Raw genomic sequence first — 16,021 nt, forward strand, 5'->3', positions numbered from 1 at the left:
TTTTCTGAGAGTGGACCATACCAATATGCAAGAGACTGCAATACTGTTTTCTTACATTATTCATTAAAGGCTCGGCTAGCTACTGTTTTCTGAATGTTTAATGAAGGCAACTCTGAATTAATGCCTATTTTGTTTTGATCTGTTAATATCTATTAATGCCTATCTACACATGACTTTTTAAAAAATTAAATAAATTATTATTATTATTATTATTATTATTATTATTATTATTGTAACCTGTATTTACCAAACAACTATTTTCATCATCATTATTATTTTTAATATACATTATTGCCACTATCCACGCGTGACCAGGTTTATACTACATTTCCCAGTATCTAAATTAAGAGCCGTTCTCGCGATAATTACTGTGCTTCCTTAACCCTGCAATATAGTGAGAGAAACCCCGTTGGTACGTCCTTTCCCAAGATGGCACCGAAGCCGAAGAAGGAAGGTATGGAGACCTTGCGCATAAATTTCGAATAAAATTAAAGTTGTTGTGAAAAAGTCTAGTTTTGGTGTACTCAGTCATAGTCTAGAATACTATTCTATTCTAAATACTGTTGATGTTCTGTGTTATGTCTTGTTTACACGTGTAATTAACGCACGTAATAAAATGTAGTGGTTGCATGTGGTTTGCTAACTTGGTTGGATAACGTCGTTGGGATAAAATTGGCGCTATCTATGTGCGGTTAATTGCGAGTGTTTCAACTAGTTGTCTGTGGTAGTTGCTATTGCGTGTATATCTGTATGTTTCTTATATAAGATATGGTAACTTGTATATCAGTACCGGTTAACGTTCAGTGCCGATCGTCGGCATGGCCTGCTTAGTTGGCAGGCCCACGTGAATGAAAAGGCTAGTGAGCCGCTATGCTGGTGCCCTGTTCTCCGGCTTTAGGTAGTGGCATATTGTACTATTTTTTTTAGCTATTTGACTCGTTTTTGACTGTTCATTTGATACAGGGCTACATAGCCTGTATTGCTGCCATTCATTTGTCTCCCGAAAACATAAAACTTAAACGTCAAAGGGATACGACTCGGAAACTTACTGGATATTTAACGTTGCTCAAGATATGTTATCGTGTTTCAGGAATTCTGTCAAACCATCATTGGCAAAACGCGGTGCATATGATGTATGTTAGCGATCAAAGCATGATACGTTGTGATTAGTACTTCTAATACTGATGCACCACTAAATATAGGTTTCAGATGTTTTAATGCGTAACAAGGAACTGATTGAACGAATGTAATCATTTTTATCGAATGAACAATTTTCACATATGCCTTAAATTTCTCTGGCTTACAGTAGTAATGCGATTTTATTTTTCTTCCACCTCCATGACTGTTGTTCTACAGCTGTCCCAGCCAAGACTGAGGCCAAGTCCAAAGCACTGAAGGCCAAGAAGGCCGTGCTTAAGGGAGTCCACAGTCACACAAAAAAGAAGATCAGGACCTCTCCCACCTTTCGCAGGCCCAAGACCCTTCGCATGAGGAGGCAGCCCAAGTACCCCAGGAAGAGTGCTCCTCGCAGGAACAAGTACGTGTGTCAGCCTGCCTCTGGTCTGGCTTTGGGTCAAGGGGGCTGTGGTGAAGCCAAGCTTGTGGGTAGGCCTTTAGGTCTAATTCCATTACACCAGGTCTGCTGTCCTGTCCCTGGAAAGTGACAGGGTGTGCTTGTTTTTGTTACTCAGTAGTTAGTTGTCAAACTCAAGTTTGTTGCCAGTTAACTCACCTGGTGTGTTGGGTCCAAACTGGACTGAATTCACAAATTGGCAGACCCTGGGTGGATTGAAACCTGGTATGTGCTTTTAGCTGTGGTGCAAATGATGGTATCTAGCGATCAAAGCATGACATTACATGATTACAGCTATTCAATTCTGATGCACCTCGAACATTGAAGTGAATGCTAATAGGACCATTGGATATTTGCTGCAAAATTGTTTTCCGTTGACTAGTATATTTTAATGCTCAACATTGAGCGTTTCGCGCTCGTTTGTGCCTATAGCCAGGGATGATATCTTTGGTCAGGGCTGAAGGTATAATCACATACCTGGTCTTACAACATTGTTGTTGACTGCATGTAATTTTACCTGACCATGGTTTTGTCCTGTAGTCATTCAGATGGTGTGGCTCTCAGCATAGCTGAGCTACTAAGTGGTTTGCTGGTCAGTTAAACCCATTGAAAATGCATGTATTTTTCAGGCTGGACCACTATGCCATCATCAAGTTCCCTCTGACCACCGAGTCTGCCATGAAGAAAATCGAGGACAACAACACCCTCGTGTTCATTGTGGATGTTAAGGCTAACAAGCATCAGATCAAGCACGCGGTCAAGAAGCTGTATGACATTGATGTTGCTAAAGTCAACACACTGATCAGGTATGCACCGTATAGCTGTATGTGAAGAGTACAGTAGAGACTTGTTCTAGAAGTTTTGCGATTTAATCCTGTATATATTGAATCAGATTGTAGTCGAGCTGGAACTGTTTGGTATCCTTACAGTTTTAAGCTAGGCATGTTCCAGACATCAAGGATTTAATGAGTAACTAAGTTCATGTGGAAGATGATGTAAACTTTGCAGTGTCTGAAACGTGATGCTTTCAAAGGAACCACTGATTCACATGAGCAAAATCTTAGTGTTTGCAAGTAAGCTGGCATGAAATGCTTTACACAAACATCTTTTGCCTTTTCCCGATTCAGGCCTGATGGCGAAAAGAAGGCGTACGTCCGCCTGGCACCAGATTATGATGCCTTGGATGTTGCAAACAAGGTGAGAGCTCTGCACTAGACTGATGGCCTCAAATTTAATCATTTTATAATGACTATGGCTTTAAATAGAATTAACTTTGGGTTTGCTTGTTAATAACCTACCTGAAAATAGAGGCTGTGATTAGTAATTCCCCTTTAATTAGCTGGTAGAGGTGAGGCTGTAGAGTTGCTATCCACATACAACGCCATTTCATTGATGAAGGCAATGTGCTAAAAGATTTGAATCTTTAGATTTTAAATTAATCTTAGCTAAAAACCTTACCTAAATTTTTTTCCTTGTATAATAAAAATATATATATTCGATCCAGACTGCAAAGCAGAAAGTTTGGATGCTTTCATAAATCTGAGCTTGTAATGTAATTGTTTTTATAATGTATTTGGACATTGGTAATTTGTTGCTCAGTGTTATTTCAACAAGGCCATGCAGTTTAAGTTTTGGTGTCCAAATCTGCAGCGTGTTAAATGGTGAATTCTACCACAGGCCTTTGTCAGCTTAATTCAACTGTTCTAGCTTGCAATATACATTATACGTTTGTTCATTAAACTATGGGCAAATTGTGCTCAAGTGGGAGGGAGAGCATGGAGAAAATAATTAGGACCTATTGTTCTGAAAACAGGGTATGCTACACGGTATGATACGAAAGTCAGGTAATTTGTGGCAGTCCGTATAGGGTTGGTAACCTTTATGAACCTAAATGGACTGGACACCAGTTTGATTGTATCTGAATGTCGCAAAACTACTTTGGGTAAAATTAAAGGGTTTTTACATTCTTAGTCTGTGCAGTTTACAGCTCTTCAGTCACTTTGATGCACTGTCTTAGATGGACTCTGATCTATTGAATACTAGTGAGCTTTGAGTGTTCCTATTCAGAATGGTTATTGGGCTCAGTTGCAGAGGCTCCAAGTAGTCCATATTCTCTATGCAAATGATGAAAACTTTATTTTTTGCATCTGAAAAATGTGATGCTTTCAAAGGAACCACTGATGCATAGTGAGATGAAGGTTAATAGTATAAATATCTTCACATTTGCCCCTTACACTTCTTTTCTTCTTTTTCAGATTGGCATCATTTAAACTGTTCATCGTGACGTGTACAAAAAAATAAATGGTCATAAAAATTTTGGTCTGTAGTTTCCTTTTGTGAGCAGTCACCCAGCAGCTACATCACAGCGATTACAAGTGTATGTAGGTGCCGTTGATGACCCTAAAGCCACTGCCCCCTGATGTAGGTACATGCATGTGTTCAGGCTACACACTTCTGACATCACAATGGGTGAAATCACATTTTACTGTTACAATTTGTCCACCTATCGTGTTCGAAATGTGTGACGGCCACCGTGTATGGGAGAGTTAGAAGAAAGATTTTCATTGTGCACTATAAAATGTTTGGCTCATCACACCTCCATTTTCCACCACTTGAAGTTGCATCCAAAATTTTCATTGGGATGCCAAATGTGTATAGTACATGTGGGTAATCAAATAATGAAAAACAAAATTGCTTTAAGGCCAATTTGTCCATGTTGCAAAAATGTGACTGGTAACACACCCATGTGTGTATTAGTAGACAATTGGACCTTTATGATGGTGTCCGACTGATGTCTGGTTATGTTCCATGAGTTTTGGTGATGGTTTTGCTTGTCTTTATTATGTTGGGTAGTTGGAGGATGCCCAACACCTTTACCCCACGCCACCACCCATTCTCTCCTTCAAAATACAGGAGTGATAGCATTAGCCCTCCATTTTACATGAGTTGTAGTGTATTTTATGCTTGAGTCATTATTGTGTTAAGTAGTTGGAGGATAATGAATTTCTACAACACATTCAGAAATTTTCAACATTTCTAAACCAAAACATAAAAATGCTCAATTTTCAACATATTCTTCAGAGGCCTCCTACAACAAGGTTTTAAGAGTAAAAACAAATTTCAGTTACAGCAATATCTGGGTCTCGCAGGGTTAAGTAAACGTAATTCATTAAAGCCAGTCCATGTTCCTTCCAACATTAATATTGCTAGATTTTCTGTATTAGAATCGAACGGCCATTCTGCGTTTCTCGTCAAAATGGTGGGCTCGTTTCATCCTGTGTTAGTCATCGCAGACTTCATTCAGAAGGTGCTTGCATAGCAGGCAAGCTCCACCCTCAGTCTGTTGACCTCCTGTCAGTGGGTAGACTGTTCCACTCAGTGGATTTTCACTCTGATTGCCTCTTGTGATGGGCCTTCTCTCGGATTATGGGGGATGTTGTCCATATTCTGACTGACCTGCAGTTACTTCTTCATACCACTAGATGTAGTTGTAGGCACTTGTTGCTCTACTTGTGGGACCTTAGGCACAGCTGAGGGTTTGTTTTGTGTTAGTCTACTCAGGATCCAACCAAGACCCTGTTCTGTAGCCAGCAAATGGACGCAGATAGAAAAGGCACCGGAAAAGTAAGTGCGTCAAGCGAGGTTTCAACTGGTATGTCGGGGGGTCCGTACCCACCCCCTCATCAGTCCCTGAGAAACTTTGTTGAACCGTTCTGGATTGGGTGAGCCTTGCGGTTGGGGAAAAAGTCGGCGCGAAGCAGGCGGTAGAAGTAAATGAGCATCATGATGTTCATGAGCACCATGGTTGTCAGGAAGTAGCCGCCGTGGTCTAGCCAGGAGTAGTTGTGCAGGATGTACCAGGTGATGTAGAACTGGGCGCCGAGGCGGAAAGTGACGTAGGTGAAGAGGTTGAGCATCTTGTTGATGTGGTAGAGCGGCGAGGACTGCGCTCCCGCTATCTTCAGCATCAGTCGCATGTGCAGGAAGACGCTGTTCACCTCCACGAACAGCGCGATCACTGCGCCCGCTACGTAGTGCGTCGTGCATATGGCATACAGGAAGCACCAGATGACCTGGGGTGGACAGAGACATGCAGTAAATAAGAGCAGCTCAGCCAGCTGGCCATGGCATGCGTCAGCTCTTTCAGAAGATGAGCGAGGTGTGCACAGTGTCACATTTCATGTGTTTTTGTAGCCAGCAGGTATCACTCTTGGTTTTTCTGCCAACCCGTAAAATAAAAATATTTTAATGCATGCATAGTCAGTCAAAATGTTACTGGTTGGTTCCTGCTAGCTAACTTGTATAGTTTGCTTAGAATTTGCTGTGGAGATGACTGATTAACATGATGGAATGTCTTATTTCTGTGCAGTTGACTGACGTCAGCCCTGACCTGCAAGCTTCACAGAATCCAGACATAAGCATATTAAAGCAGGTAATCATGTTTAATATAATGTGGTTCATTACCACAATAATTATTTCAGACATTCTAAAAAGATAAACTTTGAATGCACTGCCACAAACAGAAAATGTCTTTGTTCTAGCAGTGACACCACTCTTTTTGCATAATTATCTCTAATGTACTTAGTCTGCTTTGAGCATATGTGCTTTGCATTTTTTGCCTTATTTGACTACTGAAATCGTTATAGTCCTTTTAAACAGCATGGGGGTGCTCCTGTGCATGTTTTTGGGGTGATCGTACACAATCGTGCACTGTGCACGGCTGAGAGCGTGGCGGTCCTGTGACTACCCGCGGCGTTCCCTTGTGCTCGTATCTGGGGGGCACAAAGTCAGTGTTGTTCCTCCCCCAGCGGCTCAGACACAGGGGCGCATTCACAGGGGGCCCACAGAATAAGCCCCGTGTGTCACGCTCAAAAATGACACCCATTGTCTCACAGAGAGGGTTCATTCACCCTGCGAGACTGCCAAATCATCAGGAATGACTGGGGTTAGGGTGACGGCGGATCTCGCTGGGTGCGTTGAGGGAAGGTTCAGGCGAAGCTTGCCATGGACAGCGGCCTGGGGCAAGCTAATGCCGCCTCAGGCTTTCTGACACCCTCCAAGTCTCCAAAATGTTGATTCATGCTTTTTTGAAAACGAATCCCTCAGCAGGTGCAATAGTTCTATCCCATAGCAATCCCAGTTATCCACTGCTCTTGATTTTTCAGGGTTGCTTTATGGTGGTTCTGACGGGTTGTGAGCTTAATTATGAATATACATAATTACACATTAGCAGTTTTTTCTTTGCTTGAATGAATCTAAGAAAGGTCCATGCAGTCTCAACATATGTGCAGAATGCACATTAAAGAAGGTACATTTTCAATGGGAAAAATAGTTTTCATCTCATTTGCTTACTTTGAACTTGGATTTTCCTTATGATTATGTATATTTCATGTGATTTAAGCAAAGGTAATTCTTTGATGCAATTAACTCAGAAATAAATCAACTGGTGATGCGAGAAATTTGACAGCTTGCACCTTTAATCTTGTTAAACTAGAAAAACAGGTCCAACTAATGGAGTTCAAATCTTTTCTGCCTCCATTATTTGTAGCTTACCAGCCACTGCTGCCATTTCCCTGGAGCACTTACCAGAACATGATGAAGCAAGAACTCCCATGATCCTCTTGCATGGCCAGTGAAAATGATGTCACAGGCATCCTGTACAAAGTACCCTGCAGACAGATGAAAGGTCAGTTTGTCAGCTGTGGAGACCCGTGCAAGACAGAAGTGTAGAGCATATCATCAATAGTTCACCAATGAACAAACACTTAGCATCCATACTGTTCACTGTGCTTCCTTATAAACTGCATCTTTCACTTTTTTCTATTAAAAAAGCACATCGGCAAAGCGCTAACATCGCATTTATTGTGTGTGATGTGTATGAAATAGCACGTGCGCAGGACATTTGGAAAGCACCGGAGTACAGGCGGAGAACAGCACACAGCTGCCTGTCTGTGGAATCCTGGCTGACAAGGCCTCTATCTTTAGAGGGAATGGGGTGAGAAGTCCTGCCCCAAACTGGATGGGGCAAAGAGCTGTTTGTATACAGCATTTAATAGGTAGTAGGCAGAAATTAAAGCCAGACACTGATTTTCTCCGTTGAGCTGAACAGTTTAGAAATACTTCAGCCACACATCCAGCCTCTGGAAAATCAACTCAAGGGAATGACTTGGACTAAGTGCGTGGTGTTGCGATAGTATTTCACTGACATTCCCAAATTTGAAATATACTTATTGTCACATACAGGGCAGTAGTGTGATGCCCCCGCCCCATGCCTATCTGCGGACCGATGCAGACGGCCAGCCTACTGCTGGTAGCATGGTCCCCTCCTGAGCAGTCGCTTTTCCCCAGTCTCCATCCCTGTCTGGTGAAGTGTAATAAGTAATGAGTAATTCCCACAGTGGTCAGAATATCGTAATCAACAACCATTTTCTAAAGCAGACTGAAGACCCACCTCTTCAGACTGCATCTTGGCTCTCCTCCCATCCCTGCCCCCAAACACTCCCTCCTCTTGCATTCATTTAGGTCATTATCGTATTTTTGCAGTTTCATGTTGTTGGTTTCTTTTTGTTTTCATTGGATATAATCTACACAATGTATTCAGGATTTGTATTCTGGGCATTGCTCAGCATAGTTAACCAGTGCAGGTGCTTGTACTGGGGATGTTGCATATACTTGCTGGTCTGTGAATGGTGCTAGCTAGGTCAGTAATAAGGTGTCATGTTGTTCATAAAACTCAAATAGCTGCATTTATGTACTCTTACATTGTTAGCCTGTCTGGATAATAGCATCTGCTAAATAAATGCAATGTGAAATGAAATGAAGAATTAATAGTCTACTGAAGGTTGTGTTTGATTTGAAGGCTAACCCTTGCTTAAGCCTTTCATGCATTAATTATTACAAAAACAGAGCAATATTTTTTCCACGTTTTTTTTTTCTAAGGAAATGAAATGATGTTTAAAATTTGTTGGCTCCATGAAAACTCTTAATGCATGATGTCCACTAGAGGGGACAGACGGTTTTTTATGCAAAGTAAACTAAAGTAATTTTTTGTTTAAAACATGACTTATAGTGCTCCTTGCATTTGACCTAAAATGAATAAATTTTTAACCTCCTCTGTTCTTTAGGAATAGAAGGTATTCACAATTATACCAGAGGTACTGAATATTTCCACCTCCACCCACCATTTTGACATTCAATGTATGGAAATTGAAGAGTTTTTCAAATGTAACAATATGGAGCATATCAATATTTAGACAAAGCTCAAAGGAATCTACCGTCAGGCAGTTTGGAAGTCAGAAATGTTTTTGACTAGGTAAGAATAGACTTTAAAAGCCTGTCCACTATAGTGGACACCATGCATGAAAGGGTTAAACTGTGCCCTAGACAGATATAAACAATGAGAATAGATCAGTATGGTTATAAAGTCACAGCAGATTTGCTGACAGATTAAAAATTACCTTTGAGATCTGAGTTCAGTCTCATACGGATACACTACTCTTGATCTTGCATTGCGTCCCACTTTTTGAAGTAGAACCATTCTACTCATTCAATTTCTATGTGGAGGCTTTCATTCAAGATATCAAACCCATGTCCAAGTATACACATAAACAGTAACACTTCTGTGTGATGCTACAGACTGTAGTATCGCACAGACCTGACCACACAATAGATTGCTATGGAAACCTCGCAAAACAAACGCAACAGACCCCCCACCCCCTCCACCTTGCCGGTCCCACTCCCAGGCATATCCCCCTGAGATTCTCCACCTTTTCCCCTGTGTACGCTTGTTTTTCCCTGCTCTGCATGGACACGGTCGTTAGACAGAGAGTTGCACAGGGCCCGCTCCCAGGTATGCTGCAGGTGAGCCTTGCAGACATATTGTGTTTGATTAACTGCTGGGGGTGGTGCTGTCTCCAAGGAGAACTAGCTGAATAGACTTCCATCCTTATCAAAAGAAAAAAGACTGTAGACTCTCTCACTCACACTGACACACACACACACACACACACACGCACACACACAGTAAGACTATACTCTGTGGTACAAGTGTGGGTGTGAACATCTGAAACTGAAGGTTGATTATTACCAGTCACCATCGTGGCAACGAGTTTGAATCAGAGGAGCAAATAGTTTACAAACAGAGACCTCCATGACCACAGGAAAGGGAAGATAAACATTGAAAAGAAACCTTTTTTAATTACAAAAAAAAAAAAATCAAATGTAAGCACATATTCTAAAATCATTCTGATCGTACATACTGTATAGTTAATTCCTACAGTAATTTGTTTAAATGCCACTCTTACCAAATAAATTCTATAGACTGGCCTGTTTACTGACTATGACCCTCTATTGTTTACGTTTCCTGTGCTGGAGAATGAGGTCTTTAGTGAAAACTATTCTTGTGGCCTGCATTGAATGTCTTGGTTAAGCTGTGCTATCTACATTCAAATGACACAGAGAGAAAAGCTGTTACCCTCAGTGAGAGCCCTTGTGGAAACAGAATATACTGCAATATATTGTACGTACAGTATGTGAACGTCCTTTGAAGATACTGCGATAAAAATATTTTACTGCAATGTATTATTTTAGAATAATACAGTATATTGTGATATCTGAAAGTGACTATAATTTGCATATTTGTCGATAGATTGTGATATGTTTTTTCAACATATGTTCAGTATATTCCATTTCCATAAGCTGTGGTGGCGACTCACCTGTAGAGACACAGATAAGCAGGTAGGATACAGGTGTGAAAGTGGAGTAGATCTGGTGCAGCATCTCTGGCCAGAGGAGCACACTGGAGAAGGATCAACAACAAGTTAGCACAAGGAAAACAAAATGGCACCTTGCACCCCTGACATAAAAACATATTTGGGTGATTATACAAATTATTTCTGCTTTCATGTATTGCAATTCCTCTTTGAAAAATAATTGCTGTGAGAAATATTTATCATTTACTTTACAAAAAGTCCACAGATTTACAATGTATTGCAGTATATTACAGTTTCTGAAAAGGAGCTATCAGAGAGGACTGCAAGTAAAAAAAAACACACACAAAAAACATCAAATGGTGTAATGCCATGGTGATCCAAAGATGGAGCTGGCATTGTTATGTCCTACTGTATTAAGATACTTTTTAATATGATGCTTTATTATCCTTTTACATTTAAAAAATGTGTCCACATTCCTGTTTTTACATGAACTATCAATGCTGGTATTGGAAATGATCTCGTAATGCGTTGCAAACTGCTTTGACATAGTATCAGTGATTACTGATGTCTGAACTTAAAACCTCATTGGATTCTTGTAACGTAATAGAGCACAGAGGATTGGGTGAGATTAGGTCAGTTTTTCTTCTCACCAAGTTTGTGGACATTAGTCTGTGACATCGAAACCATCAAAATCATTTCAAGGCCCCAGAAATAACAAACGAAAAATGACCGAATAAAAACCTGTTTTGATTGTATTTCTATAAAATGATATATTTCTCTTTATGAATGATTAACCCTGCCACTCACACACATACGTGCAAACACATGCATTCACATTTTCAGCCGCTTTCACAATTGATTCCTGATCTACAGGTCTTTCCAGTTTGTCAAGTATAGGGCTTGTGTTTTTCAAATCTTATTCATTACAACATCCCTTTGCACCCATGAGCATGTTACTATTGTATAAATGATCCCATTCAAAATTTAAAACTCCCGCTTCACAAATGAGTTGCAGAATGTGCCTGACATTAAACCCCTAGCACTGTCACTTTGTCACTCTTGCATGAGTGTTCTCTGGTGTATGAATATAAAATCTACTGTACAGCACGCGTTTGAGTTTTGTTGTTGAAATGCTTTCTCATGAACTTGTTTGTTGAAGGTGTGGAATGGACCAGGAATTCCTGATATAGAGAGCATTGCCTAACAGTGCCATATTATTTAACGTAGGCATCCTGACTCATCAGGGCAAAAAGAGGCGTGACAACACTGTGGAATGTGGGTAGTGCCCTTTATGTATAACTGTGACATGCTTAAATTAATCTGCCTGAGCTGCAGTGCCTGAAGCAGCTAAATGCTATAGACTACATTTAGGCTACATGTTTTACTCATGTATGCACTTGATCTTAAAACAGCAGTGCATTTGTCCCTGTGTATGTCCCTGTGTATTGTAGCAGTAGGCAGGTACAAGAGAGGCTGAGGCTGGACAGTTTGCCTGCTGTTGGCAAGGTCCTGCTGACTATCAAGCAATTCAGTGTTAAAGCATTTCTAGCATGTGCCTGCAAGTGTGCTGAAATGTTAAATGGACTCCAGGGAACAGGGCTCAGAAAAACCCACAGAAACCACTAAGAAACACATTCACACGTTGCTTGTGGAAGGGCTTCACCATGTCATGAAGTTGACAGTGTTGCTGTTGTGGTTGGTGAAGTTGTGTTTAGCACCTCCATGTTTTTGCCGGTTGATGTTCTGATGTCAGCCCAAACCTAGGATTTCCCCTCCCATGTGAGGAAGCCTCTCCCTCTTTCACTCTCTTTCTTTCTCTCTCTCTCTCTTCTTCTCTTTTTTTATTCTCACCTTTCCTCTTTCAAGCTTTCTCTCTCTACTCGTATTATGACCCTCTCTCATTTTCTCCCTCCCTGTTGCTCTTTTCTACCCCCTCTTTCCTCTTCCTCTTTTTTTATCTCTCTCACTCTCTCTCTCCCACATTTCTCTCCCGCCAGTCTGCGCCGCATGTGAATGCGCGCGAGGGACTTGTACTCACCAGGTGATGGCCCACGACCCGGTTAGTAAGGAGTGCACCAGAGACACAGAGAGGTTCTTCCACTTCCAAGCACGGAAGGCATCGAGCTCCACAGCCTTCGGCCGAGGCAGGGTCTGCAGGAGCCAGTGGACGACCCTGAACATGAGAGAGGAGGCAGCCACACACAAGCCAGGACTTCGCTGTGTTAGAGACAGCAAGCCCTCCATCTTCTCTCTCTCTCTCTTTCTGCTCTCTCTCTTTTTCTGTTTCTCTCTCTCACATGCACACACACACTCACTCTTTATTTCTTTTAGTACTTCTGTTCTTTTCTTCCCCTCACTACCCCTGTGTGTGGAGTCTGCTGTGTGGGGTGGGGCCAGCTTGGGAGTGCCTCTGCCTGATTGGCAGTAGCCAGAGGAGGATGCACGTGTGAGTGGCAGTAACTGGAGGAGGGCGTGTATGCGAAAGTTTTTTTTCCTCTTCTTTCTCCGGAGCCAGCTAGCCTCATCCCATACATGAAATACAACTGCAGACTCGGACTCTAGCAGGCATTCCACTTCCTGAACACGTGCTGTTGGGGGGAGGGGGTGGGGGTGTCACCAGGGGTCTGTGAGTTAGCCCTTCCCAACCATGCAGCGTCTTCCTCTGTTTTTGTGTGCGCGAGAGTGAGTGAGATTTTTTTTTTACTCTTTCAGTCTGTATTACCACTGCGATAGTTGGGAGAAGGTGGGGTGTGTCAGCTATTGCTTGGTTTTACAAAGCTAGAGGGAGAGGCCAGGGCAAGAACCATCTAAGTTCTGTAAAACAGAAAACTGCGTCTGTTTAGGAAAATGCAAATAAATAGCACTGCTGTGTCATAGCGCCTACTCTTAGGTAGCCCTTTCTGAATTAGTTTTTTCGTCAGCCCCCTCATGGGTGTACTCCTGGGGCAGAATGGTTATGGTAATTGCCATCTCTAAATTGTACCTCTGTGGGTGGGTGTTTGTTTATACAATTGTGTGTGTGTGTGTGTGTGTGCGTGGCCCACCAAAGCATGATGCTAACTGTAGATTTAGCACAGATGTTTGTCTGCGATCTTGCCACAGCACTGACCCTGAAAAGGTCGGTTTCTGTGATTAGTTTGATCGGTTGGTCTTTATTTGTGCCACTGATATTGTAGTAGCTTTTACATTTGTTGCTTTGCGTTTCTTAACAGCAGCATGTAGTTGATGTCCTGCCATTTAAGTGGCTCATGTTAATCACCTTAGCACATGAAACATACACTAATTTTCTACATGCTGAAAGACAAAATAAAATAAAAAATAGAAATGAATAACGTCACAGGCATTACAGACAGATTATTTGCAAGTTCAGGCAATTTTGGCTAATCCCTGGCCAAACACGTTCACATGGCAGCCCTTAAACACATCGGCACTTTGAACATCCCTTTGGTTGCTTTCATGGTAATCCTGTTCCCATGCTAGTTTGCATTATACATGATTATTGCATTGCCAGTTTCTCTCTACACCTTGGAATTCCCCTCAACACACACACGTGTGTGTGTATATATATATTTAAACAATTGAACAAACACAAATAAAAGAATTAAAGAAAATTTAGATGCCCTTGGAATTTTCTGCATGTGTACATGAACCCCACCTCGCAATGAGCACCTCCCCATTTTGATAATATTTTGATGCTATTTAAAGCAATTTTACCATTTTAATAAATAAAATCCAAAAGCATGCTTTATATGCAATAAAAAAAAACGAATTTTTGCAAAACTAAAATTCCTTCTTTGTGCATATTACCATACTGTATTTTCCTAACGGTTTATTGGGACTCTAGGGTTTCCAGACCGTTTGCATATCTAGAACAGTGTGTCATCTACCCTGGTAGCATGGATGGCACACTGAACAAATTTACTTTCCAAGATCAGGTTTTGAATATCAGAAAACCAACAGATAAGCCCACTTAGGATCACCTTTAATAGCCTTTTGCATGAAGAGAAAGAAGGGCGCCATTCAAATCTTCATACTGTTACATAAATAGTGACTGCAGCGGGAAAGCTACTGTGTGTATAACACCTCCTCCAAGTTCATGGCTGTTGATTAATAGGCTACTGTAGAAGTTTGAATTGGACTAACTGCCTAGGAGACATTTGATAAATCATGAGAAAAAATGTATGTATCTTGGATATAGCCTACATACAGGTGAGGCTCAAAGGTGTGTCTTCTTCATACAGGCAGGAGGAAACAGAGTGGGAACTTGTCTTGTCATGAATGTGTTGTGCTATTACCACTCTGTATTTAGTTGCGGATTAATTTTAATCTTCAATGCAGACATTTTTCTAGCTAAGACCTACAGTATTTAATGTTTGGTGGTTCATTAACTATTTTCTAATATACTGTAAAAACATAGTAGCTAAAGATTGTAAATTAGCACTTCAGTGTAAATGTAAATGTAAATGTATTTTCCTCAAAGATGCAAAAAATCATATATGAATGTATAACGTACAGGGGAGCCACCAGGGATTTTGAGCCTCACTTCATTACAAATCATTTTAAAAAATAGTATAGTTCTCCATTGTGTATTACAGGATTACCAGGCTGAATTTCAGATCCCAAGTAAATGCACCATCATCCAGAAGCCAATGAAAGTTGCACAACTGAAACAAAAGCAAACCTAGAAGTTGTCCTCAACAATCCCTTTTAGGAAGCTTAAGACTGCCACCTAGCTTCTTACAACAAACTAGTCACTATGGAAACACAAATGTCACCACATTTACAACCAAGCACAAGTCTACAGTACCCTCTGATGACAGGCAAAGAAGGCTGTATAAAAAAAATTTAAAAAAGGGGGGGGGGGGGGGGCAGGGGATATTATGATATTATTTTATGCTAATGCTTATTTTATGCTAATGCAATTGATAAGAGATAACTATTTAGTATAACAAATTATTTTACTGTTTTTTTTATTAGTTTTTTTTTGTTGCAAAAAATCTGATAAAAATAAATCTGCATTAACGTGCAACTCTTGAAAAGGTCTTCTAAATCTTAGGGAACTGTAGCATGGCCTCCCACTCATAAAAAGACAAGGCAGCATGTGTAAAATTCAAATGGCATCTTTAACCAGGAGAAAGGAACTCTCAGAAGAAACTTCTTTGATGTTATGGAGTTGTTTTTCAAATGTTTGAGAGGGTCTTTCAATTGTGAAATGGTCTTTCAATTGTGAAATCCAGCAAGTACCAAGATAAGGTTTGAGCTAATCATTTTAATAAACCTAACAGGTAGCTCAAGCTTGGCTGAAAATGGGTCTTTCCACAAGACAATGATCCGCAACACAACCCAAAATCAACTGAGATCAAATGGTTAACAGACCACAAAATTACTGTTTTGCAATGGTCACCCAGACTCAAATCTGATTGAAAAGGGCAGTCCACAAGTACACAGAATGAAGGATCTTGAAAGAATCTGCATGGAGAATGGTGAAAGATCCCTTGTTTCTACAACTGATGAATAAACACTTACATAATACAGAATTAAACCTCAGAATGTCTGAATTTATCTCTGAATTTCCTTTTCGTGATGAACATTTTCTGTAATACATTTTATGGCCGCCAGGTGTCAGTGTAGCCTCGGTAGAATCTTTTAACTCTTGAAACAGCTTTCAGAAGGCTGCTCATCATGATGTTAGTATATGCATGGAAAAGACTGAATCGAAACCACCCATGTCTTTACT

General features: G+C 40.8%; 2 protein-coding genes and 4 non-coding genes across 6 annotated transcripts; 5 read left to right on the forward strand and 1 right to left on the reverse strand.

Moving 5' to 3' along the window:
- Positions 1–333: 333 nt before the first annotated feature.
- On the forward strand, positions 334–3,890 carry rpl23a (ribosomal protein L23a). Its single transcript, XM_064351341.1, has 5 exons — positions 334–454; positions 1,357–1,537; positions 2,203–2,379; positions 2,701–2,770; positions 3,829–3,890. The coding sequence occupies exons 1-5, from the start codon at positions 430–432 to the stop codon at positions 3,841–3,843; spliced, it is 468 nt and encodes a 155-aa protein (XP_064207411.1). The 5' UTR covers positions 334–429; the 3' UTR covers positions 3,844–3,890.
- Positions 1,122–1,191, forward strand: LOC135264345 (small nucleolar RNA Z17). The gene has a single exon (XR_010332667.1). It is a non-coding gene; the product is annotated as a small nucleolar RNA Z17 (small nucleolar RNA).
- LOC135264346 (small nucleolar RNA Z17) lies at positions 1,817–1,887 on the forward strand. The gene has a single exon (XR_010332668.1). It is a non-coding gene; the product is annotated as a small nucleolar RNA Z17 (small nucleolar RNA).
- Positions 2,557–2,621, forward strand: LOC135264343 (small nucleolar RNA SNORD42). Its single transcript, XR_010332665.1, has one exon. It is a non-coding gene; the product is annotated as a small nucleolar RNA SNORD42 (small nucleolar RNA).
- LOC135264342 (small nucleolar RNA SNORD42) lies at positions 3,690–3,759 on the forward strand. The gene has a single exon (XR_010332664.1). It is a non-coding gene; the product is annotated as a small nucleolar RNA SNORD42 (small nucleolar RNA).
- Positions 3,891–4,185: 295 nt separating the features above from the next.
- Positions 4,186–12,796, reverse strand: tlcd1 (TLC domain containing 1). The gene is made up of 4 exons (XM_064351340.1): positions 12,323–12,796; positions 10,288–10,370; positions 7,160–7,242; positions 4,186–5,646 (listed from the first exon to the last, which is right to left on the reverse strand). The coding sequence occupies exons 1-4, from the start codon at positions 12,526–12,528 to the stop codon at positions 5,257–5,259; spliced, it is 762 nt and encodes a 253-aa protein (XP_064207410.1). The 5' UTR covers positions 12,529–12,796; the 3' UTR covers positions 4,186–5,256.
- Positions 12,797–16,021: the final 3,225 nt, after the last annotated feature.

Source organism: Anguilla rostrata, chromosome 9, assembly GCF_018555375.3.
Source record: "Anguilla rostrata isolate EN2019 chromosome 9, ASM1855537v3, whole genome shotgun sequence".
In the NCBI taxonomy this organism is placed as follows: domain Eukaryota; kingdom Metazoa; phylum Chordata; class Actinopteri; order Anguilliformes; family Anguillidae; genus Anguilla; species Anguilla rostrata.

Excerpts from the sequence above, each read along its gene's own strand:
- rpl23a (XM_064351341.1), top strand. The coding sequence starts at position 430 with ATGGCACCGAAGCCGAAGAAGGAAG. Across the intron at positions 455-1,356 it reads ACCGAAGCCGAAGAAGGAAG|CTGTCCCAGCCAAGACTGAG; the intron begins GTATGGAGACCT and ends GTTGTTCTACAG. Across the intron at positions 2,380-2,700 it reads AAAGTCAACACACTGATCAG|GCCTGATGGCGAAAAGAAGG; the intron begins GTATGCACCGTA and ends TTCCCGATTCAG.
- tlcd1 (XM_064351340.1), bottom strand. The coding sequence starts at position 12,528 with ATGGAGGGCTTGCTGTCTCTAACACAGCGAAGTCCTGGCTTGTGTGTG. Across the intron at positions 10,371-12,322 it reads GGGTCGTGGGCCATCACCTG|TGTGCTCCTCTGGCCAGAGA; the intron begins GTGAGTACAAGT and ends ATCCTTCTCCAG. Across the intron at positions 7,243-10,287 it reads GCTTATCTGTGTCTCTACAG|GGTACTTTGTACAGGATGCC; the intron begins GTGAGTCGCCAC and ends ATCTGTCTGCAG.